The sequence below is a fragment of the Camellia sinensis genome, chromosome 13 (genome assembly GCF_055761805.1).
Source record: "Camellia sinensis isolate YWXY chromosome 13, ASM5576180v1, whole genome shotgun sequence".
NCBI classification, from domain to species: Eukaryota; Viridiplantae; Streptophyta; class Magnoliopsida; order Ericales; family Theaceae; genus Camellia; species Camellia sinensis.
Genome location: NC_138973.1, coordinates 145965684 through 145991311, shown reverse-complemented (window position 1 = coordinate 145991311; position 25628 = coordinate 145965684). Strand labels below are relative to the sequence as shown.

Here is a 25628-nt window from a genome sequence, read left to right as displayed (position 1 = left end):
ATAATTTTGGTCCTGCTCATTGCATACTTGACTTTGGCTTTCAAGTTGCCATAAGCAAGTAATGTTTGAGGCAGTTCAGTTCCAACTATCTCTTTTCATTTCATTTTTATTGGCATGCAACTGGAGATACATTTATCATTAAGTTCATCATATTCTAATTCTACAATATACATGTGCTTTCTTTCAAAGTAATAATGTCATTGTGCACATGAGAATTTTTAAATTCAACCACATTTATTAGACGTTGTACTTAATTTTGGTTAAAAAATGACAGGCTAGGTATCTTCTTGGTCACTGGTTCATATTTTTTTACTGAGAGACAAAAAAATTTTTTCAAGCTTTTTTAGCTGAGGGGTTTCAATCTAGTTCCATGTATTTATATCTTTCAAACATTTAACATTATGTTTTTTTCTGAACCCCAACTGTACTATGTCTGATTGGGTGATACATGCACTATCCCGCTAGACATACATAATAAGCTAGGCCAAGCAAAAGCCAGTGTGGGTTGCTTTCACGAGTCGCTAGAGTAACGGAAAGCAAGGTTTAAGCAAGGAGAGGGAGCACACTAGCCACTTCATGGAACGTATGCTTTGAACGAGGAACTCCAATCATACTATGTATGACAGTTTTGTTCAACTATTAACAATACATGTTTTTATATGTTGCTTACTGAAATGAAAACATCAATAACTAGATAAATAGTATGTCGTGATGGTGCCTTCACATATACTAGCTAATCAACAATGATTCTCTTGTTTTTACAAGGGCCCTTGTAACTCCATAGAGTAAAAAAATATACATGAGCTATCATGAAATCACCAGCCTCTATTAGGTCGTGGTATATTCCTCACGGAAAACCTCATGCCTTTCATTTTGGTCTCTTAGAACGGAGAATTAAACAAAAAAAAACAATTTTGAAGAAGTTAATGCACCATTATTCTCATACAAGATTCTGATCCAATGTGAATGACTACGCTTAAGGTGATTTCCATGTTGGTTAATGAGACAATGTCCCCTCCGCTCCAACGCTTCTAATGTTTGTGTCATGTGTGTTATGCTCCTGGAGTTGCTTTTTATGGTTGCCCAAGTGGAGATGCTATCTCTAGGGGCTGAAATTTTTCTGGAAAATATGGACTCCCTTTAAAGGAAATTCATATAAAACAAATAATAAAAAAAGGTTCTAATTAATGGCTATTTGATTCCCATTTATATTGTGACTATAAAATACAAAAACCACAGCCCTTGAACCAATTGATTCAATTAAAGGCTCCATTGCAGTGAGTTTGTGAGCTTGTGAAAACCAAAACAAAACCTCATCTATTCTATTACATAAATCCTACACAACTCTGAGTCTGTTTGACATGAAGTTTTGTGAGTATATGTAGCCTATGAAAAGAAAACAAAATGCCACTTGGCACAATTCTAGAAAATTTGAATAACATTTTGAAAATTTTTACGAAACTGCCATTAGGCTAAAACAAAATCCCGTAAGGTATGGTACGGCCATAGAGCGTGGTACCCTTCTACTACAAAATGTGTGTATGGACTAAGTATGTTTCCTTTCGCTAGATTTTCTCAGTAACCAAACAATTAACAAGCAAAAGATAATTGTTAACGAGAGTAATTTGAAACTACTGTTGTACTTGTAACTTGATAGCATATGCAACTTAAAAACTACTCAAAATGAAATCAAATTGAACTAATCCTTTCACTTCTTTTTTTTAAATTGAGTTTTTTCTTAATAAATATTTTTAAAAACTCTGTTGGAATTTTCAAAACTAACCCAGAAATTCAATTTTTTTCCATGACTATTGATAACCTTCTATGGCAGCTCTTTACCCACATAACCCTAACCCTTTCCACTTAACTATCACTCTCAAAAAAAAGAAAAAGAAAGAAAGAGACAGTGGGCGAAACAGAGGATCAAAAATCTGATAAAACGTAGAACCAAAATTTGAATTTCAACATTCAAAACTAGCACCAAAAACCACAAACCCAATTAAATTCCAAGATGAAAACCACCAAAGCTATGATGGGAATGTGCTATTTTTTGTCTATTCGCAAAAAATGATGACATAGATGATATAGATATATAGATAGATACACATATCTATGTCTATCAATATAGAGAGAAATAAGAGTTTCCTCACTTACCTTTGGCAAATAAGAAGAGTGAGTTCAATCATCCACGCCATCCGAACGCCTCCACACCGGTGTTGTCTACTCTTCTTCCCTACGTCGTTCTCTCTGCGCCGTTCTCTTTTCCCTCCAAAAGTATGGGTGTAAATAAATGGGTTTTGAAGAGTTTTTTATCCTAGAGTTTATTTTGGTACTTTATTAGGTGTAATAAGAATTCAATTTTTTTTTAAGTGGTGTAATGAGATGGGGGGTGTAAGGACATAAAAGAGTGGTGTAAGTAGAATCAATTACTTTTTGTGATTTTAAAATTAGGGTAAATTATAGTGACACCCCCTGAGATTTATGTTTATTACAGTTTCCTTCTTACTTTTTGAAATTTACATCCCCCTTCCTGAGATTTAAAGTTTCATTACAAATTGCTCCCTCTAGCAATTTAATTTTTTTAAATACTAATTTTGCCCTTATTGGGTAAATTACATTGACACCCCTCATATTTTAGAAATTACAATCCCCTCTCCAAGGTTTTAAGTAGCATTACCAATTGCCACCTTTGTTAGTATTAGTTGAAAAAAAAATTAATTGGAAAAAAATTATCTGAAAAAAAATTAATTGGAAAAAAATTTTGTTAGTCAAATTTTTAAATTTTTATTTAAAAACCAACGTAAACTCATTTTTTGAATTTATGTTTTTTTTCTCAAATTTACAAACTGAGACAATCATTTATAAACCAAAAAAATTATCAAACAAGTTTTTATGATAGTTTTTAAATTTTTGTAAATATAAATTGAAAACTGAAAACAAAATGGTTACCAAACAGGTTTTAGATGGTAAAAATGTCGTAAAATTAACAAATAATTAAATAAGGTACCAACGTAAGAAATGATTTATCAAAATATTCTTAAGTTATGTATGGTTTGATTTTTAGAAATTAAAAATTAATTTGGTTAAGAAATAAAAAATAAAAAATAATTATCATTTTATATAATTTGCATCTTTCGAGTATAATAAACATAAACCTCAAGGGATGTTAGTGTAATTTTTATCTTACGTTGGTTTTTAAACAGAAATTTAAAAATTTGACTAATGAAATTTTTTTTCAATTACTTTTTTTTCAAATAATTTTGTTTCCAATGAATTTTTTTTCTCAACTAATACTAACCGATAGGGCAAAATTGGTAATTTACCCAGTGAAAGCAAAATTGGTATTTAAAAAAATTAAATTGCTGGAGGGAGTAATCTATAATGAAACTTTAAACCTCAAGGAGGGAGATGTGATTCCCAAAAGGTAAGAGAGAATTGTAATAAACATAAATCTTAGGGGGTGTCAATGTAATTTACCCTAAAAATTACATTATGACCTTTAAGGTTTCTAATTTCATAACAAATAGGTCATTTTATTAATAAATCATCAAGTTATTTAACAATTTTTAATAATGTTAAAATTTTATTTCAATTAATAATTCAGGTACTTTTATTATTGTATAAGTGAATAGTTAGAAATTTCACTTTTTTAATTAATTTTATTAAATAAAAAATTCAGACAGGGAGGTATTTATAATTTTTCAAATCATAGGAGACAATTCGTATTTTAAGCAAACCTTAGGGGGTGTACTTGTAATTTACCCAATGAAATTCTATTTCCATGCTCATAATTAGCTTCGGGCACACATTTAATAAAATATTAATTTAATGACAATTATATTTTAAATTAAAATGATTATAATGGACATTCAGCAATATCTACAATATTATAAGAGATTATACACATCTTTTAAGAACAAAAAAATCTCAATGTATTTGAGTTTTAAAAAAAACGTAAATTTAATTTTTTCATTATTGTCACCTTGCTTGTAAACACTCTCTACTCTTCTATTACTTGTAATGCAATACTCTCAAAACATCTCTCATATTATTTTAATTTCTAGATTTATATTCTATTATTTATATCATTTTCTTATTAGTTTCACAATTTTTGCTTGATTTTAATATGAAAGAGTTGCAAACTAAAGAAAGTTCAAACTCAAGCAAAAATATGTCTAGTGCCAGCAAAATTCACTACAAGAAATGACATTTTTGGCGACCAAATTTGGCGACTAAAAAAAATTTAGTTGTCAAAAGTTGTGATATTGGCGACCAAAAATTATATTCGTCGGCAAAAGTACAAGATTTAGCTATTAATTTTTTTTAGTTTGGGTATATTGATTATTGCTGACCCAAAAAAAAAGTAGTCCCTAAAAATACGACAATTGGTGACTAAAAAATTTTTTTGGTTGCTAAAAATGGCGCAATCGGCGACAAAAAATTTTTTTGGTCACTATACAGCTAGGTTTGGCTCCTAAAATTATTTAGTCACTAAATGAAAAAAAATAATTTATATTTTATCTTTGGCGACCAAACTTTTGGTTGCCAAAATTTTATCTTCAACGATAAAATTTTTTTAGTCGCTGTAGAGTTAGTTTTGACTACTAAAATTATTTAGTTGCCGAATAAAAAACAAAAATTTACTTTTTATCTTTGCCGACCAAACATTTGGTCACCAAAAAATTATTTTCAACGACTAAAATATCTTTTAGTTGTTGTACAGTTATTTTTGCGACTAAAATTATTTAATCGCCAAATGAAAAATAAAAATTTACATTTTACTTTGTTTAGTCACCAAAAATTTATTTTCAACGACAAAAATAAATAAATGTCGGTGTAGAGTTAATTTTGACTAGTAAAATTATTTAGTCGTCGAATGAAAAACAAAAGTTTACTTTTTATCTTTTAGCGACCAAATGTTTGGTTGCCAAAAATTTATTTTCAACGACTAAAATATCTTTTAATTGTTGTACAGTTAGGTTTGGCTGCTAAAATTATTTAATCGCCGAATGAAAAAAAAAAAATTTACATTTTCTCTTTAGCAACCAAACTTTTGGTTGCCAAAAATTTATTTTCAATGGCAAAAAATATTTTTAGTCGTTGTAGAGTTAGTTTTGACTACTAAAATTATTTAGTTGTCAAATTAAAAACAAAAATTTACTTTTTATTTTTAGCGACAAAAAATTTAGTCGCCAAATATTTATTTTCAGCGACAAAATTATTTGTCGCCAAAGAACTTAAATATTTGACATTTCAAATTTAGCGCCCCGGTTTAATATTGGCGCCCTGGTTAAATTTACACCTCCTTCTGTTCTCTCTCGCATACACCGAGTTTGTGACCACCAAACCTCGCCCCATCTCACCTCATCGCAGACCAACGTCACACGCCACTGCTAGTGCCACTGCCGCCGCCGTCGTTGCATCTTCACAGGTTCTCTCTCTCACTCTCGGTTTGTTTGTCTGTCTGTCTGTCTGTCTCTCTCTCTCTCTCTCGCTCTCTCCCTCTCTAGTCTCTCTCTCTCTCTCTCTCTATATATATATATATATCTTGTTGTCCCCCTTTCTCTATTCCCCCTCTTTGTTTCTCTATTCCACATTCAGGTATTCCTTTCTCTCTATCCCTCTCTTTCTTCCCTCACCATCGCGGATCTAGGGTTTAATTTTATTTTTGATGTTGTGGAATTTTGATAAAATCATTTTAGGGTTTTATTCTTTTTCTACATTTGAAGCATATATGAGCTCCAAGTTCTGCTTAATTCCACACTTTTGTTGCTCCAAGTCGTAATTTCGATCATTGTGTACATCGAGAAGCAATTGATCAGTTCAAATCATTGATAAGTGAGTTCCTTTTGCCATTGTTATTGTGCTTTATCAAGAATTTCTGATTTTACCTATTTGCATCTGTTTGGTTGTCGAGAAATTGATAAAAAAAAAAAAGAAGAAAAAATATTTGTGTTAAGAATATTTCTTCTATGTATTCGGTTGCGGAGCTTCGGTTTTCTCTAGCCCTAAATAGTGAAATTTATCTATGATTCACATGTTTGAGTTCTTCTCTTTTTACTCGATTTTCTCAGTAACCACGCTATATGTATTATATCCGAGTCCTGTGAATTCGTCATGAAATTTCCCCACCCCGACAATTTTTTTTTGAAAATTATTGTTCACAAATAGCTTGTTTGGTTGCAGAGCTGTTCCAGAAGTAACTTGGGGTCCTTCAAGTTATAATGATTCAATGGAATTATGGAAGTTAATTTTCACTTTGGGCTCTATTTTTCTCAAGGGAAAGTAACGCCGTATCTGTCTCTTTTGCACTAGTTAATTATGGTAGTTAATTTTTCACATGTTCATTGATTTCCTTGTCAGTATGTATTTACAATTTTGTAAATCATTTTGGTTTCTATTCTAGGATCCACATAAAGGTTTTCCAATTAGATATTCAAAGAATTTAGTTACTTTTGCTTGTAATTTTTTGTAATATGTCTGCAACATCTTTCCATAATTTTAGTTCATGACATTATATTTTTAACCCATGTTGAGGGGAGAAGAAAATGTTTTATTAACTGATAATCTTGGGGACATAACAACAATTTGTCCTTTGAATTTCATTAAGAAGACCCTTATAAGCAAATGATTCATGGCATAGGAAGTATATCTTGAATACATTTTTGTGAGGGCTTTGTTGGGTAATCAACAAGATGTGGTTTGGGATCTGTGGTAGTTGACAGGATCTTGAGGCAAATTGTTTGTGGTTCTCTCTCAAACTATCTCTGCCTAAATGATTAAAGGCATAGCAGTATGCAAATGAAGCTAATTAAATGGACACACTCCCGTAATGATATTTGAAGATTTAGGGGCATATGTACACAAATCTGGGCCATGCCCTCCTAATCCATACCTTGCCCTGATTTAATGTTGAAAGCCAAAAAATGTGTTTAAAATAGGGTGGATTTCTGAACAAATGGGTGGTGTTTGGTTAGCTATCTGGACTGTTATCTATTGATTTAAATTTTGATTGAATGGTGTATGGTGGTGTCATTTGTCAACTTGTTGGTTTAAAATTTTCTTGGTTGATAAGCACAGACACAACAGAGACACTGATATGGATTCCAAATTCTAAGATGAGTGGCCTAGACCACTGTCTATTTATAGGCCTGGCTGCACCCCTCTAAATGTGTGTGGCAACCCTTATGAATCATGTTGTGCCTTCCTCTCTTTCCATTGTGGGACAAGCTCCCAAACTATCCAAATCTAAACAAGGAAGATTTTGAAAATATCCAAAAACTATGACTTTAATTTTAGAAATTTTTCCAACAATTACACATCATTCTTTTTGTTGACTATCCATGTTCCATGAAGGGGTAGACATGTACCTCAATTTGACACAATTTTGTGAATACTTTGACTGCATTTTTTTTTTTTTTTTTTTGTAACAGATACTCTGGCTACATTTTTTTCTCAACAAACTCTGGCTGCATTTTTTAAAATTTAATTTAATTTATTTTTTTAATTTATGGAAGAGATACTTTGGCTGCATTTGTTCAAGCTATTGCAGTACACAACAAGATAGGTACAGAAATGGAAGAAGAATTGGGATAACAAATTTCCGAATATCCTAAGTTGATTACCAATACATTACATGCATTAAACCCCCAACTTCTTGTATAAATTGCAGGTGGATTATGAGGTTAATATATGTACTGGCAAATTGGAAACTTTAAACCATTGTGGTAAAGAACATTTCATGTCTAATCTTTCCATGCTGTTGCAGTGGTCTCCATATTCAACAGAAGCAGAACTTCTGCAACAAGTAAGCCTCTACTTTGTTGTTATTTATTTATTTATATTAGTATACCATAAAGAATTGCACTCAACAGGAAATTTTGATAACTGCTTACTAAGCAAGACAATATTTTTCTATACAATATGCCCAAAACAAGAGCCCCTATACACTTAGGGAGAGAAATCACATCCCAATTAATCAAATGGTTCTTTTCACTTCACCACTTCCTTCCCACTACATTCCCACAAAAAATCCCTCATCAATTTCTCAATTCTATTTGCCGCACTCACTGGAACTCTAAATAGCAACATATAATTAAATTGGTATTCTGGACTAAAGTTTGTGATATGATCTTATGGATTAAATCTTTATTTATCAAAAAAAGAAAAGAAAAGGAAAGATATCACTTGAAAGTTCTTTTTCTGGTCTTTCAACAGCTCTATGGGGAAAGGACATCTCGTTTGTAATATTCTATTAACTGAACGAGAGATTCGTAGTGAACTTGATGCAAGCTTTAACTGGCAATGCACTAGACCAAACAACCTTGCAGTCACAAAAGCACATGTGCACATGCAAGAGACTGAGACTTTGTAGTTGTACAAGACCAATCGAGAATAATGTTTTGGCAAGAGAGTAAAGATTAATGTACAGAGTCAATGAAGTTGATTCCTTGATGAGGGCCTTATGGCCTCTGAACTAGGAGTGATCTGGGACTGTAATTGAATTTTCAAATTCAGCTGTTGATCTCTCCATTTGTCTTTATATTTTTTGTGACTTAAGTTCTTGGCCATTTGATCAAATCCAAAACTTTGTTCTGAAAAGATTTGAGAAGTTGCCATGGACATGGAGCTTTTATTGAGAAATAGGACAGCAACCATTGCAATGCATTGTAATGCCAAATGTAAAGACAAATGGAATATAGTGTGTGCATACATAAATGCAATGCATGCGCATGTGTGCATCTTGATTTTGATATTGATTTATGGAATATAGTGTAAGACAATTCCTTGGATGGTTCTGCTGTATTGGTAGCATAAATATTTCATTTAATTAAATTAATTAATTTATTTTTTGATAACCGGGTATCCGGCTCAGCTTATGCGTGCCTCAACTAATATCGGGGCCTTGAAGTTAATCGCCGGGCAAAATATTAAATAGCTATCATTTCTTTTGTTTTCTCAGTATTGGCTGTTGACAATGAGGTGTTGTCTCATGATGCTTTAACTCTGACCAGCTTTCCTCGATTATTGTTCTTCAATCAATCTGATGTTAATAAATTTTATATTTAACTGTAGTTGCAGGCAGACAAAGTGAAAAGGCAGATGACTGTATCTAATGGAAAGCTTTCTGTGTGAGTTCCTTATTTATCAAAAATAGCTGTATAATTGTATTAATCTCTTCTAAAATAATTATCCGAAAGAAAAATATGTGAACAATGCATAAGTTTGTGCCATTCTTTCCATTATGATTTTTTTACCTTTCCATCCTCGTATTGTACAAGCATTTTGAAGTAGTTAAAGCAAGATTTCTTCGTGCATCATTTAGTGCATTTGTGGATATTCATATGCTCGCCACAAAAACAATTGAAGAATTTGGTCAAGGAATGGAATTATGATGCCCTTTGTAGTACAGTATGATTATTGTAGCTGGTTTTTCTAGCTATTCAGCTGTAATGTAAGTTTATTTAGCATTTTTCATATCATTTTTGGTTGCCCATTCTTTTTCTTTTTTCTTTTTTTACACAAAGGGTTGTACCTTAAATTTCATAACCTTTTTTAGTCATTGTTGCTGAATGGAAGAGTTGTGTTTGCTTCGATATTTTCAGAATGGATTCATTGGAAGAGTTGTGTTTACTGTTCATGATTCACTTGATTTTGTTGGTTTAAATGATTCTTACAAAGTACAGGTTATATTAAATGCTTTGGATGGATTAGTCATAACCCAAACTCACCCTTAAAAGTTTAGATCATAACTGGCTAGCAATCACTTGATTACCTACGGCCTCATACAATGTACAAAATATTTTTAATCATGGTGCCCAAGTGGAAGCAAATAACGCACGTATGATGTCCATTGAGCAATGCCTAAATGATCAAGATATGTCATATCCATATACATGTATGATTTCAACCAGAAGTTAAGTACAACAACACAAGATAAGTACAACAAAACCTTAATTAGTTAATTACAAGTTCACAAAAGCCTCTTAGCAAAGCAAATAGACAAAAGGCTTAACTAAGGCTTAGCACTAACAGATTAACAAGACACCACCACATAGGCTTGACAAAACGGGTTCACCAAAGCAAGTCCTGGGGCTAACCCTAAGGCCGTTCTCCTTGCTGTTCACCTACATACATATAACATAAGAAGTGAGCGAAGCTCAGTGAATAATAGTAAAGTGAGGAGATGTAAATGAATAGCTTTGTATGTAAAGAAAGCAAGCTGATAAAAACAACACTTTTCAAGTTGGAGCATTCATACCATTACCCATTTCACATTTATAGAACGGCCTTAGGCCCACAGCTAACAGAACGGCCTCAGGCCCAACATAGAATAGAACGACATTAGGCTCACATATAACAGAACAGCCTCAGGCTCAACATAGAACAAAACGGCCTCGGGCCCACATATAACAGAATGGCCTCAGGTCTTGTAGACGTGCCCGAACGTCCCGGGCTTCGCGCGCGAACGACGCGAAAATCCCGTTTGTTCATTAGGCTACTACAGTTCGAACTCAATGTCACGGTTCTAAATTTAATCTTGCAAAGTGCAATGCAAGACCGATAAATCACCAAAGTGTCCAAATCCGGCAAATCGTTTTGGAAAACTAATTTTTATAAAGAAGTGCTAAACATGGATTGCTTTGCCAGATACAGAGTCGCCACCTAAATGTTTTATTTTGGGAAATTTAGGAAACCCTGACTCGTGCCTAAGGCCACGTGTCCGTCATCACCAAAGTTGCCTCGGCTCGGGAACTTGGGTACGAGAGGGGAATGTCATGCAATGAGCACCCCCGCTCGCCTGATCAAAGGATCGGCCTTTACTAACATGATATTTTGTTTTTAAAAACACATGCGTTTTTATTCCGGTTGATTAGCCTAGAATTACTATGTGATGTGCACAACATACAAGTATAGACTAGATCGCCTAAGTTAGAACAAAACATTTCATGTTTGTTTGTTTGAAAATGTTTTGAAGGTGCTACCCGCAAGTATGCTAAGACTTGGATTTGCCACCCTTAAGTGAGTTTAAGAAAACATGATTTTGCCACTCTCAAATGGGCTTAAAACTCGCATTTCAATGAATTGTTCCAATTCAAGTAATCCAACCTTCACTCACAGGCATTCAGGCAGTTATATCAATTAAACAGTTAGCCTCATGGTAAGCATGATGCGGTATGCTAAAGCGTAAAAGCTTACCTAGTACTTTGAGTCAAAACAATAGCTAGTTAGTAATCAATGCATGATCCTAGCTATGTTGAGATGACTAATGCAACACATGCAAAATGTAACTAGAAATAGGCTCGGCTATTCTAAGATGTTATATGAGATGCAACTTGATAACATGTATTCAAATAGAAATTGAAATATAATGCGGTTAGTATGATGCGCCGAGCTCGGTGCATGCAATACGAATGAATGAATACAAACATGCAAACATAAGTATGCTGATTGAAATATGACATAGAATTAACCATTGTAAGCGGTTAAGTAAAAGGGAGAAAGACGTGGGGTTGGAAGACATTCACACACTCACGCACACTTATTACAAAATTCGCCCTCTTGACGGAGGGTCCGAATGAATAATACAAACCAACTAATTAACTAACTATCCTAGCTAATTAATTATTACAAAACCTTAACTAATTAAGCAAATTAATTAAGTTACAAAACAGTTAAAGCGGCCTCGAGAAGAGGGGGATATGCATGCTCGGTCGGCTTCGCTCGAAAATCCATTGCCATGCCTCATGTTGCCTCTGTTTGCACTGTTTTGCATCTCTGAAAACTGTACAAATCTCTGTGATGCTTCTGAACCACTTCATGGACATACTGAGAGGCCATCGGCCAAAGGAAAAGGGTCATCGACCACTTTTTAGTCCATCGGCCAAAAAATTGTTAGCCGATCGGCACTCCAGATAGCCGATCGGCCATCTCTTCCTGCAGATTGCTCCTTTTGTTGCAGCAGAGTACAAACAGAGGCATGGCAATACATTTGCAAGAAAATGTTGTGCAACTACACCCCTTATCATGTTTGCAGCTCAAAGGAGTGTAGTGCTAAACTCTCAAGCCATCAATCATGCATTCCAATGCATAATGACCAAAGAGGCCGAGTTGCACAATTCAATGTGAATGAAAAGCACAAAAACACATAAGGGACTTTAACCTCTATCATGTTTCATCAAGAGGCAAGGCATGCACATACAATGCAATGCAACAAGCATGCAAAATCATGCAATGCAACAAGCATGCAACAACATGCGATGCACCAAACATGTATCAATAATGCAAGCAACCCAAACATGCAAGCATGATGCAATGTAACAACATTTGAATAACATGTAAATTGGACTTAAACTAAAATGGACAGACCTCAAGCATGCCCAAATCAGTGGCCAAACATGCTGAAATGAAGACTCCAAGGACTAGCCAAGCATGCATACATGTTAATGCAAGATTAAGGCACAAGACACAACTTTCCAAAGGCATTGAAAGGATGAAACATGGAGTACAATGGCATATGTTCCAGCACTGAAATGTCATGCTAAATGACTTAAAATCATGCAAACAACTCATGTGATGCATGTTGTAAGGCTTAAGCATCAAAGCTAGTGAAGTGTATTACACTAGAGGCATGCAAGACAATGCTCAAATGGCCAAACCAGCCTCAAACAGACCTTATGCAGGCCAAAATAGTGGCTAAAATGGACTGAAATGATAGCATGATAAGCAAGAAAAAGCATGCTCAAACGATGGCTCGCAAGCAAGGCACAAAGCTCAACTCTCAAATACAATTAAAGAGTGATAAACATGAGTGTATGGCAAAGATATAAGCTCTGAAATTCCATGCTGAATGATTCCAAGGCATGCGAACATCACAAATATAGCATGCTAGTGGTCTCAAAACTCAAGACTAGTAAAGGTATTTGCACTATAGCTATACCAAACATGAGTCATATGACCAAGGCAGCCCAAAACAGTCCTAAAACAGCCCAAAATAATGCTAAAACATGTATGGAGTATAGCCAAAATAAGCTAGCATGATTGGCCAAAACATCAAGCATGTTAGACTAGTAAGTATGGATTACACTACAAGGCCATGTTTGATTCACAACACTAATAGTGAGGTATTAATAATCCTATTAAATTAGTGTGGTATTAACTACCCCACCCCTACTCCATTACTAATAATCCTACAAATTTGTTAGATTAATTATCCATTAGATTAATAATTCTAAACCAAAATATCAAAACAAACATAGGATGATTGGGCCCACGGATTAATAATCCCAATCCCATGCTTTAATCCTTCCAATCAAACATGCCCCAAGTGTATAAAGTATGTAAGAGATGACTAAGGCAGCCAAAAACAGTGGTATGCCATGTCAAAATAACCTCCAAAACAAGTTGAGAATAAGCCAACATAAGCTTAACAAACATGCTCAAACATGAGGCTAATAAGGCATACAACCAAGACAAGAGGAGAGGGGACCACCCCCTCCCATTTTGCACCTCAAAATCACATTTTTACCACTGAAAATCCACTGGATTTCAGTGGTTAAAAGGCCAAACAAAGATGGTTTCAAAAGCTTAGGAAGTTGGCTCTGAAGGCTTTACAAGCCAAAGAGCAAAGGGAGAGACAACCCCCTAATACAAAATAGGCCTAAACCAACACTTTTAGGACTGAAAAATAGAGATTTTCTCAGTTCAAAACCAAGCCAAAAAAAGCTTACAAAGTTGGTAAAACAAGCATGCAAATCAAAGGTTTAAAGGAACAAGAGCTTACCCTTGAAGCACCTTGAAGGACAACAGCAAAACCAGCCAAAATCTGAGCCAAAATCAGACTTTTGGAGCTCCAAATGATCCTTAAAGAACCTCAGCCCAATGGTGGTTAAGTTTGGTTAAGGGTCTCTTTGCAAAAGTGTAGAGGATTCTAAGCTTAAGGCTCAAAACAATAAGAGAAGGAGTTTTTAGGGAGAGAGGCTCAGATTTTTGCTCACAAAATCTTGTAGAGAGAGGAATTTTTTAGAGAGAGAGAGTCCCACAATTGCCCACTCTTCAATCTATGAGATATGGCTCAATATATAGCAATATATGAGCATTTGGTCGAAATATCTCATTTGGAAATATTTGATGCAGTGCACAACAGCTGGAAAGGAAAATATCTGTCAATTCTGGGCTTTTTGGCCAACCGGCCATCTTTGATGTTGACCGGCCACCATTTGTGGCCGATAAGGTTCACTTTTGGCCGACATATAGCTGCTAAGGTCAAATTGTGGCCGATGCACTTCCATAGAGGCCGATGGAAAAAATCAGTCCTAGTCTCTGACTTGAAGCAAGTCTAATTCCTTCATTTGGGCTTCTTTTCAGGTCATTCTTGAGCCTAAACTGTAGCCCCGAAAGTCTTCTTTCCAAATTTGTAAGCCTCACCTCAAAATTCTATGTGTGCCAAGAGATATCTCTCTTTTAGTGAAGGCTGCTCAGTTTCGGTCCAACCGGAATGATGCCCAACTTCAACCAATCATATCTCCCCCATCCGGACTCGGCTTTAGGAGATTCTTGAGTAAAAAATGAAGCCCCGGGAATAAGCTTTCCAATGGTGGTGGCCTCATAGCTGAAATCCAAGTATTCAAAAGGATAGGCCTGATTTAGCGAAGGTTGCTCGACTTTCTCTTAGCGATTCATGCCCATCTTCTTCTCCCAACTTGGTTTCTTCCCTCTCCTCTTCTTTTCTTCAACTCCAAAACCCTAAGCAAGGTGTTTTGAAAGATTTTTCAGAGATTTCACCTCTATTTCATTCATTTCCACTTCTTGTTTGCTCGGTTTACCGAAAAGCGCAACATTGGACAAAATGCGAGTCTCGGAACATCGTAGAAACTTCTTTTCAAAAATATTTTGAAAGAGAGGGTTTTAAGATCTAAAATCTTTTTGGTCCAAAATGGGGTGTGAGGTTTGGATTTGACTCTCCTCTTGCCGAAGAAATCGACCCTTTACCCTGCACAACTTTCATCACCAAGTAAACTATTAGTAACGCCCAAGTCTTAAGGTCGGTAAAAAATAGGGTGTCTACACGCCCACATATAACAGATTTCAATTAGAATTCGTAAAGTTCAATCATGCCGTATTCAATACAACTTCCAGAATATATAGCAATCATAAATTCATGAATAATTAGAATTTAATTACAATACTATTACTCACAGTGATTTTGGCCACACGATGATCCTTCTTGCAAGCAACCTACGCAACATGGCACACATATAATTTCGGTAAACCATTTGTTCCTCTTTCTTTTCATTTAACCACGTATATGTCGATGAGTGTCTATTTATCTTTTAACTTCTGAGGGTCTAAACATGGTCAAAAAACACGTTTAGAGGGTCGAGGAGGTTAACAAAAATTGACGGATTTCTCCCCTGGTTTTCACACGTGTGGAAGCCCCTCACTGCATGTGCGGAAGGTGTCGCACGTGCATTAAAGTAGAAAGCTCAACTCTGTTTTGTTCTGGTTTCTGCATGTGTGGAGCCCACAGCTGTATGTGCGGTTCTGGGTTTATCTGTGCAGTTTAAAAATAGGTTTAACTTCAAGCTTCCAAACTCATTTTCAAGCCTCAATTCATGTAATTCCACTTCAAAAACATGATATATATCTCTAAAGTGTAACTCAAGCGCAATAGGATTAAACCTTGCTTCAATCCCAAAATCTTAACCCTAGCTTCCATGGGCTTATAAAGTTCTTCATTTTCTTTCAATTTCAATTAGATCTTCACTTAGTATGTAACTCTTTGAGCCCAAACCATACAAAATCTAAGGATTAAGGCCCAACTTCTCACAATCAAACTCAAGGCAAGCAACTATAAAGAAATTGACTCTTAAATCAAGCAAATCCAAAGAATCCAAGTTCAATTTCATGAGTATAGTTCACTTAAGGAAGCACAACCACATATCATCCATTGATATATCAAAGATAGCAATATTCTCTTATCCTTGCCAACTTGACTCATGTCAGTACCCTTGTGGTATGAACAATGTAAGTTCTAACAATCTTGTTATGTTTTTTAGGTGATGCATCAATTTTCTATTTAATCTAAGCATAAGAATTCATCTTGATTATGTTCTTAGAGACATTGCCATTGCATTAGTACTTGGGATAGCAACTTACATGAGATGGCCTTCGGTATTAATTGATCCCCAACACTGTACATGGTGTCTAGAAAGCAATGGAAACTTAATCGGTCATCTAAATCATGCTACTTTTGCCATTTTCTAGATCACTAATGATTTGTCATTCTTCGAATGCCTAAAATTTCATATAGTTACTTTCTGTTTATTTGCCTCCTTCATATGTGGCTAGTATCATTGGTGGGACTCTTGATTTCCTTATGTTGATATGATTTCAAAAAAAGTTATGTGGGACCTCTTAGTTCTTAAATATGGTTCAACTTTGCTGACTCCATCCCTCTATGGAACAAGGGAATGAACATGATCCTAGGCTTTGGATTATAGTGAAATGTTTCCCATCAATCAAACCACACTTCTTATTTTTTTTTTATTTTTTGTTTTTTGTTGCAAAACATTTTTGCAATTAATGTTTCTCAAACACTCCAATATCTCTCTCAAGTTAGTTGCCGAAGGGGTATGGCTGGAGACCGCAAGTCTATTGTTAAGCTGCACATGAAAAACAGGTGATCATGGGAATCCATGATCAGAAAACACAAAAAGCTCTTCAGAACACTGATTGTGGAATTTACATTCAATTCTTCTTTTATATTTCTTCTTCAATTTACATTCACATTTGTTGTTTCAGGGGTTATTCAGCACCAGAGTACGCAATAAGAGGCCAGTCGACACGTAAAGCAGATGTATACAGTTTTGGCGTTCTCCTCGTCAAGAGAGTTAGTGGGAGAAGCAACAGAAATACATGATTACCCGTTGGAGAACAGTATCTTCTTTGAAAGGGTATGACATTGTTAATTGTTTCCGCAAACATAGTCATTGTTTTTGCATTAAACAATGATTACATGTGTCAGTGATATTAATAAATGACAAACAGTAATCCATGACCCATCAGTTCAAAAACTTGAGATAATTCTCATTTGTAAGTAAATGAGACAAAGAAATTGTAAGTTTTGATGAAAAATCTTAAGTAATGGCCAAGTTTCTTCTGTTCATCATGTTTTAAACATTGCCTCTATTTTTTTCCTTGGTGTAAATCATATTTTCTTGTTTTCCATCACATGTGAAGGCACAATTAAAATAGAAAATAGGGTTCCTATAAGACATTGGAGTCTTCAATGCCTATGATAGTGGAAAAGTGTCATTTTTGAAAACGTTAAAGTGCTTTTACTGTGCACATGATGTGAAACGAATCCGGATCCTCCGTCGCACTCCCCTGCAGCCCATTCCTGTCGCCCTCCAAAACGATATCGTTTTGGAGGGGTTTTTTTTTTTCCCATCCTTCTTTCTTTCTTTCTGTTGATGGGTTCGGAAACTCTTGCTTTGCTAACAAACTCTCTTTGTTTTTGTTTTCAGAGAGTATTCCAATGTAGTGAGCCCTTTTGTGACCTCCCATTGCTTGGCTTGATGGAAAAACCTTGAAGCAGATTGGGCAATCATAGTCCTTGTTCTTCAAGGTTTGGATTTGCTCAACTGAATTCTCATTGCAGCATTCAATCTTGGAATTTGCTTCGGTATTCTTTGATTCATCGCCCTTGTGAAACCCGTCAATGGAAAGTCCCAACTCAAACTTCTTTTCATTTTTGCTCATAAACCCAGAATCCAAATCACCAAATTCAGATTCATTCTTTTCAAACAAAGAATTCCCAGAACATGATAAACAAGAATCCAATTTCTTTCTCGGTTTCTTGATCTTCCGAGTGTCATCATCATCCTCACTTTGATGCAATGCTTTAGCTTCAAACAGTACAGCGAAATTCTCGGATTCAGCGGAGGCGATTTGGGGGATAGTGAGGTGAGGGGATTCAATTTTGATTTATATATATATATATATATATAAATGTGAGATATATATATAAATGTTCAATTTTGATTTATCATTTGGATGTTCAAAAATCTGGATATATATATAAATGTTCAAAATTGGATGTTCAAAATCTGAGAAATAGACCATTAAATATATATATATATAGATGTTAAAAATTGGATTTACTCAAAATCTGGATATATATATATATATAAATGTTCAAAATTGGATTTTCTCAGAAATCAAAATCTGAGATATATATATATAAATGTTCAATTTTTTCTTCAAAATAGTTCTCTTCTCTTTTTCTCAGATTTTTGTATATATATATATAAAAAAAATCTGAGAAATCTTGCTTAATTTGGACAAAACTTTGCTTCTAATGCTCGGTTTTCTCAGCAAACAAACAGAGAAGAGAAAATATTCAAAAAAAAAAAAAAACCCCGATCTTGCATTAGAAACCAATATACAAACACAAGGGCATATAAGAAAAATGAGAGAGAAGCAGAGATGGATACACTTGAGTCAAAATGAGTTCAGGCCTTTTCAAATGAGAGAAGAAAACAGGGGCAAAAGGAAAAGAAAGAAAGAAAGAAAGAAAAGAAAAAAAAAAAAGAAGCAAACGACGTCGTTTTGGAAGGCTACAAGGACACGCGGCAGGGAAGGGGCACCGAGGATCAGGATTCATGTGAAACATACAAACTAATGTCCAAGTGCTCCCTTGAGGAACATTGTTTATGGGACTTACGAATTTCACTTCAATGGTTTATAAAAAGTCCTTTATTTTAAATATATACATGCATACACTATAGGAAATTACACTTTTGGCGATTAAATTTGCCTATCAAAAAAATTTAGTTGCCAAAAGTTATGGAATTGGCGACAAAAAATTATACTAGTCGGCAAAAGTACAAGATTTAGTTACTAATTTTTTTTAGTCGGGGTATATTGATTATTGGCGACTAAAAGAAATTTAGTTGGTAAAAATGCAACAATTGGCTACTAAAAAAAATTTGTCACTAAAAATGCTACAATTGGCGGCTAAAAAATATTTTAGTCGCTGTATAGTTAGTTTTGGCTACTAAAATTATTTAGTCGCCAAATGAAAAATAAAAAATTACTTTTTATCTTTGACGACCAAAAGTTTGGTCGCCAAAAATTAATTTTCAGCGACTAAAAAATATTTTAGTCGCCAAAGAACTAAAATTACCACACAGGCAACTAAAAAAAATTTGGTCCCTAAATGTACTATCATTAGCTACTAAAAATAATTTAGTCGGTATTTAATTTCCTTTTAGTGACTAAATTTTAGTTGGCAATTATAATTAAAAATTTTAAAAATTGAACTTCAGATTTTAGAGGGAAAATTAATTGGCTACTAATTATTTCGTCGAAGGAAAGGCCTTTATTTATTATTGGCAACTAAAAAAGTTAGTCGGGAAAGAAAATAAACTAGGTTTAAAAAATACACTCCCACACGCTCCAACTCTCTCATACATCTGTGTCTGTCTCTCACTTTGTGACTCTCTTTCTCTCTCACGCCTCTACTATCCTCCGGCTCTCTCTCTCTCTCTTTCTCTCTCTCTCTCTCTTTCTTTCTCGCTTTTGTCTCCATCGTTAACAGAGCATCACCGCCATCGCACACGAGCACCACCGTCGATCCACCATTGGAGCATTACCCCAGGTATGTCTTCTCTATTTTGCCCTCTCTCTGTCGTTCAGTCTCTATTCCCCTAATTCATCCTCTAGGGTTTTCTTCTTTCGTTTGCATAGCTTCACCCAAACCCAACCCCAAATCGACCCATGTTAAGGTTGAGGCATCTGTTCATTCATTGTCCTTGGATATGGAGGATATGGGTTGAATTACTAGAATGGTGGAATGTTCGCTGGGTTATACCATAATCTTTTTCAAATTTGTCACGCTGGGGGTTTGGGTTTAAATTTGGGAAGCTGGAAAAGAAGATGTGGAGGCCATGGTTTGGTCAATTTAGAAGGCTTGTAATGACCTCAAGTTTAATGGAATTCAAGTCAGATGGGAATCTTTGGTTCAAAATTGCTTTGTGGGTCAAATATAAGTGCAAGGATATGGTCTTTGCGGTGAATGATCTACTGTTTAACTTGGCAGCGGTGAGAGGTTTTAGGATGTAGTTGGTGTTTGGCTTGTTCTCTTTGTTTTTTTCTAACTACTGCTCTTTCTTGTTTGTTTTTCTCTACCTACTGCTCTAACTTGACCTGTTTCGTCCATGCTTGTATTTGTTGTTGTCTTCTGACCCTTTTGCTCACCATGTGTTTGACGAAATGTTCAAATGAAACTGGACAATGCTCATGTGTTTGACATCTATTTATGAGGTTTGGTAGTGCCCAGATTGAATTTAATTGTTTTTTTTTTAATTACCTGTTCATGAGTTGTTATTAGGTGCAATTTCAATTTGAGATTGAATTTCATTTTTTTCCAGTTTTGTGAGTTGTTATTAGGTACAATGCTCATGAGATTGAATTTCAGTTTTTTTTAATTACTTGTTCATGAGCTGTTATTAGGTTCAATTTTAGATGATAAAATAACATGCCAATGGTTCTTCACTACATTGTCAGTTCTTCCTGGGAAAAGCCTAGCAATCATGGCCCACTTGTTTCCATATAGCCTACGAGCAGCCATTAGTCTATCTTTTTCCTCTTCAGTAAAAGCTTTTCTGTTGATCCTTGGGTCCAATTGGTTGAACCATCTCAGCCTACAACTCTTACCTTCATTGAAGTGTAAATTAATGGCTTCATTGAAGTGTGATGAAGCCATAGATCTCTTAAAGAGCACTGATACAACTGTTATTTTTGGTTAGGTATCTTATTATTTCTCTCTTTCTTTCTTCTTTTTTTTCTCGTGAATTTTTAGGGAGACAGATTGTAAGATTTTTTGTAGAACAGGGGCTTTTAATTTACACTTCAATGAAGCCATTGATCTAAATGCCAGCTTCAATGAAGCCATTAATTTACACTTCAATGAAGCCATAGATCTCTTCATTGAAGCTGGCATTTAGATCAATGGCTTCATTGTTCTCTCCAAACCAATGGCTTTGGGTTCATTTAGATCAACGACTTTGGGTTCTGCATGGCTCTCTAATTTATTTATTTATTTTTCTTAAAACTTGGCACAGTTCAACCTCAATTTTGTGTTCTTCCAAAATTTTTCTTTGCTAGCGTAGAAACTAGTGGACCCAACAAAGATTGATCGCTAGATTGTCGTGAACTTTTCAGCTTGCTGTGATATCCATGGCCTCGTTAGAGATTTGATCAAATGTGGAGACATGAAGGGAATTGTATGTCCTGTCATTTATGCTCCTTAACTTAGGTTCAGTATTATATGATTTAAAATACAAATCTTTTTTATTTTGTTTTTGTAGCAAATTGATGCTCTGTTCGATGTATTTGAAGAGAGTCCACAAAATAGGTGCCCCACCTCTTGTTAGAGTGGAAAAAATGTTTGAAGATATACAATCCAAACTTCTTGGGGCTCCTCAATTTCTTCTCTATCTGCTTCCAGAGAGGAAGAGTTCTGATCTATATGGTTTGTTTGATTTGATTTATTCCTTTATCACGCTCTTTTTTTTTTTTTTTTTTTTTTTTTTTTTTTTTTTTTTTTTTTTTCTTCCAGTGTTTAATGAATAAATCCATTTTAATTTCTAAGGTCCATGGAAATGAAAGAATCTTGTTGACTTTGGCATTGTCACTCAGTGCATTGCACCTACAAGAGTTAATGACCAGTATCTTACTAATGTTCTCCTTAAGATCAATACGAAGGTGAGGTAATTACTGTATGGAGGTGTGACTTCCTCAATGAGACAAGAATTCCCTCAATTTTCAGATTATAAGTTTGGACATTCTGAGACAAGCATTCCCTCAATTTTCAGATTACAAGTTTGGCATTTAGATCAATGGCTTCATTGTTAAATTAAGCAAGTGTTTTAGTAAATAAATTTAATTTTCCCATCATGTTTACACCTTCAAAATATTCTGTAAATGACATTTGATGTAGAATTGTGTGTACAGAGGACATATTTTTTGTATGATTATCTGTTTGTATGGAATTATTATTTTGGGTTGGATTATATTTGATTTGTATAGAATTTGATGTTAAAAGATCAAATTTTTGTATGGTTGAAACGAAATAGAAATAGATATATGAATTATTTTGTTTATATGCAGGGGGCAGGTTGCACGAAATAAATACAGGTTGTGGAGAAATTAATTATAATTAAAAAAAAAACACTAAATAAAGTTTTTGGTGACTACATGTTTGGTAGTCAAAAAAAAAAAAGAAGAAGTGAATTTGCTGGCAACTAACCAATTGGTAGCCAAAAAGGAAATCAATATTTTTAGTGACTAAATATTTGGTAGCTAGAAAGAACTCAAAGATTTTTGGCGACTAAAAATTTATTAGGCAAAACTATTGGGATTTTAGGCGACTAAATATTTAGTAGCAAAAAATAAGTGAGACTTTTGGCGACCAAATGATTAGTAGCAAAAAATAAAACAAAATGAAAAATAATTTTTTTGGCGACTAAATTCTTTAGTCCCTAAATGTAGTAATATTGTGACTAAAACATATCTATGACTAAAAGTTTTAGTCGCTGAAAATTAAATTAATTTTATTTGAACTCTTTTGGCGACTAAATATTTAGTCGCCAAAAGATCACCTTTCCCCATTATTCAAAGTTTCATAGCCAAATGTTCACTTTTGGCGACTAATGTTTTCGTCGCCAAAAGATAACTTTTGTCGACTGACCAAAGTTTAGTAGCCAAAACGTTCTCTTTCGGCGACCAAAAATAGTTTGGTCGCCAATACTATCACCGTGTATAGGCGACGACTTTGGCGACAAAAAAAATTAGTCGCTAATTAGTTTCGGCGACCAAAAATGGGACTTTTGGCGACCAATATTTTGGTCACCAAAAGTGTCATTTCTTATAGTGATAATCTCTCTCCCCCAATGAAATGTTCCCAAATCCTTTCATTTCAAATCAATAAATCCAAACGCAACTTAATTTTCAAACAAGGTTGATGATGAAATGAGGATTTTGTTGTTGCAGATCTGAACTGGTGGGGCTGGTTGACACGTCACTAAATGGGGATTTTGATGCCCAAGAAGCTTGCAGATACTTAAAGATTGGTCTTCTATGCACCCAAGACGCTCCAAAGCTCCGGCCCTCCATGTCAACCGTATGAATGAGAATGAGAAGACAAAGCCAGCCCTAATCTCTGATTTTATGGACCTCAAAATTAAAAGCAAACAAGGGTAATATTGACTTTTTATCAAAAATATCAATGGAGTTAGATTTTATACTTCACTCTAAACAACAATGTGGTTATGTGTATATTTTTAAAATATAAGGAGATGATGTGTTTTTCGATTAAATTACAAACGATAAAATGTAATGAACCAAAAAAAAAAAAAATTACATATATAACATGTTTTTCAAATAGCAAAAATGTTCGTCAAGTCTTAGTCACCTCATATTAAATGATAGTTTACCGTTTCAATATCTAGTCACTTTCTCATTTTGACCTTTAAAGTTTGTTTTTTCTTATTTTGATCTTTCATGTTTGAAAATTTTTTCACTTTACTCCTAAAGTTAATTTCTGTTAAAAATTAAATAAAAAATACCACAATAACTATCACATAACATAAAAAATATATCATTATATTAGTTATTAAATTTATGTCAGACATGTAAGTTATATATAATCAAATATTTTTATCTTATGCGACTATTAGTATGCCATTTTTTGTCTAATTTTTAACAGAAATTAGTTTTAGGAGTAAAGTAATAAAACTTAAAGGGGGTAAAATGTAATTCACCCAAAAAACAATTCACACCTATATCTATCATTTACTTTCCGTTAATCTATTAATTTAAACTTTGGTTTGGTTTTTCTAATATGGAAGAATTTGAGAGGTCTACCTTCACTACTAATAATTCGAATTATTCATTTTGTAAAATTTTCAATTTATATTATTTATGAAAAAAAAATTAATTTGATATAGTAATGGTAATATTTTTATTTTATCGCATTTGTCTCTAAAAAAATAGACAATAAATATATTTTTGAAAATAGTCCATTCATAGTTTTACAGATAAACACGATAAAATAAAAATGTTCTTTGATTCCCAGAAATAAGCAAGAAAAATATCATATTGACATAATTTTTTCATGAATGACATACATTAAGAGCCTTATAAAATGAGCGGTTCGGATCCTCGTGGTGGGCCTCACAAACCCCTCAAATGAACATCAGAGAAAATTAATCTCTTTTTTTTTTTTTTTTTTTTTTGTGTGTGTGGATAAATTACAAATACTCCCCTTGAGTTTTGCTTAAAATACAAATCACCCCCGTGGCTCTAGAAATTATATTTCACCCATTGAAGTTTCTAATCTCATAATAAATGATCATTTTTATTAATAAATCATCAAGTCCATTAATAATTTTTAATGATGTCATAAAATATATTTTAATTAATAATTCAGATAATTTTATTATTGTATAAGAGAACATTAAGAATTTTTGTTCCATTTAATTCTATTAAATAAAAAAATTCTAACAAGGGGTATTTATAATTTTTAAAAGCACAAAGAGTAATCTATATTTTAAGCAAAATTCAAGAGATGTACTTGAAATTTATATATATTTTTTAAATGTGAGAAAATGAACCCTTCAAACTTCTCAAATTATAGATAGTTTTTTTTATAAATATATTAATATTTCGGGACAATTACAAAAACAAAATCTTAGAGTTTGAACCTTATAACAAAATTAACCCTAATTTTTAATTTTATCAATTTAAACCTTAAAATTTTTATTTGTTTTCAATCTAAACCATTTACCTATTTTCATTAAGTAAAATTAATGAAAAAATGGGTATTTTTATGTATACTTACATTGAGTTTAATGATTAAAATATTTTTTTTGTCTATTTTACTTAACGAAAATAAGTAAATTATTTAAATTAAAAATAAATCAAAAGATCACTACTAGAAAAAGGACCTTTTGCTACTATATAATTTGCGACCACTTGATCAGCCGTCGCAAATAACCAATTTATTCCTCTTTTACCCGTTTTCCTTCCTTATATTTGCCCTAGTTTTAGAAAAATTAAAACACGGATTGTTCTCTCTCTCTCTCTCTCTCTCGCATTACAGACATGCATAGCTCTGCTCTCTCGCTCTTCCGCTCGCCATTGTCGTCTGAAGATCTCCATCGGTATGAATCGCTCTTTCAATCTCGCTCTCTTTCTCTGTTCCTCAATCTCCCTCTCAATCTCTATCTCTCTGTCTCGCTGTCTCTCTCTCTCTCTCTCGTTTTCTTGAGTTCTCAAGCTTGTAATATACTTGTCAATTTGTTGAATTTCAGGTGATTTCATTGCAAATTAGGTGATTTCATCGGTGTCTTGTGAGAATAGAAGTAAATTTGCAATCCTCAACCTCCTCTATTGCCTCTGCTTCTCTCTATCTGACTTAGGAAATCTAGGTTTTCAATTATTTGCAATTCTTTTCTCATATGAAATGTTTCTATCTATTTTCAATCTCTATCTTGATCTGAGAACTTGTTTAGCTCCTTATGTGATCAAAGTGATCATAAACGTTTGTTTTTCCTCAAGTG

The 25628-nt window shown here is 33.9% G+C and overlaps 1 protein-coding gene and 1 long non-coding RNA gene across 3 annotated transcripts; both read left to right on the top strand.

Annotated features, from left to right (window-relative positions):
• Positions 1–5292: 5292 nt before the first annotated feature.
• LOC114280590 (cold-responsive protein kinase 1) lies at positions 5293–17170 on the top strand. Its single transcript, XM_082903703.1, has 4 exons — positions 5293–5431; positions 7673–7807; positions 9076–9131; positions 16804–17170. The coding sequence occupies exons 2-4, from the start codon at positions 7742–7744 to the stop codon at positions 16919–16921; spliced, it is 240 nt and encodes a 79-aa protein (XP_082759829.1). The 5' UTR covers positions 5293–5431; positions 7673–7741; the 3' UTR covers positions 16922–17170.
• A 1804-nt stretch (positions 17171–18974) lies between these two features.
• On the top strand, positions 18975–22079 carry LOC114280591 (uncharacterized). 2 transcript variants are annotated; one of them, XR_014349751.1, is made up of 4 exons: positions 18975–19663; positions 21229–21290; positions 21375–21538; positions 21659–22079. It is a non-coding gene; the product is annotated as an uncharacterized LOC114280591 (long non-coding RNA). The 2 variants fall into 2 exon arrangements; XR_014349752.1 differs by having other exon boundaries at positions 19475–19663; positions 21177–21290.
• The last annotated feature ends 3549 nt before the right edge of the window (positions 22080–25628 follow it).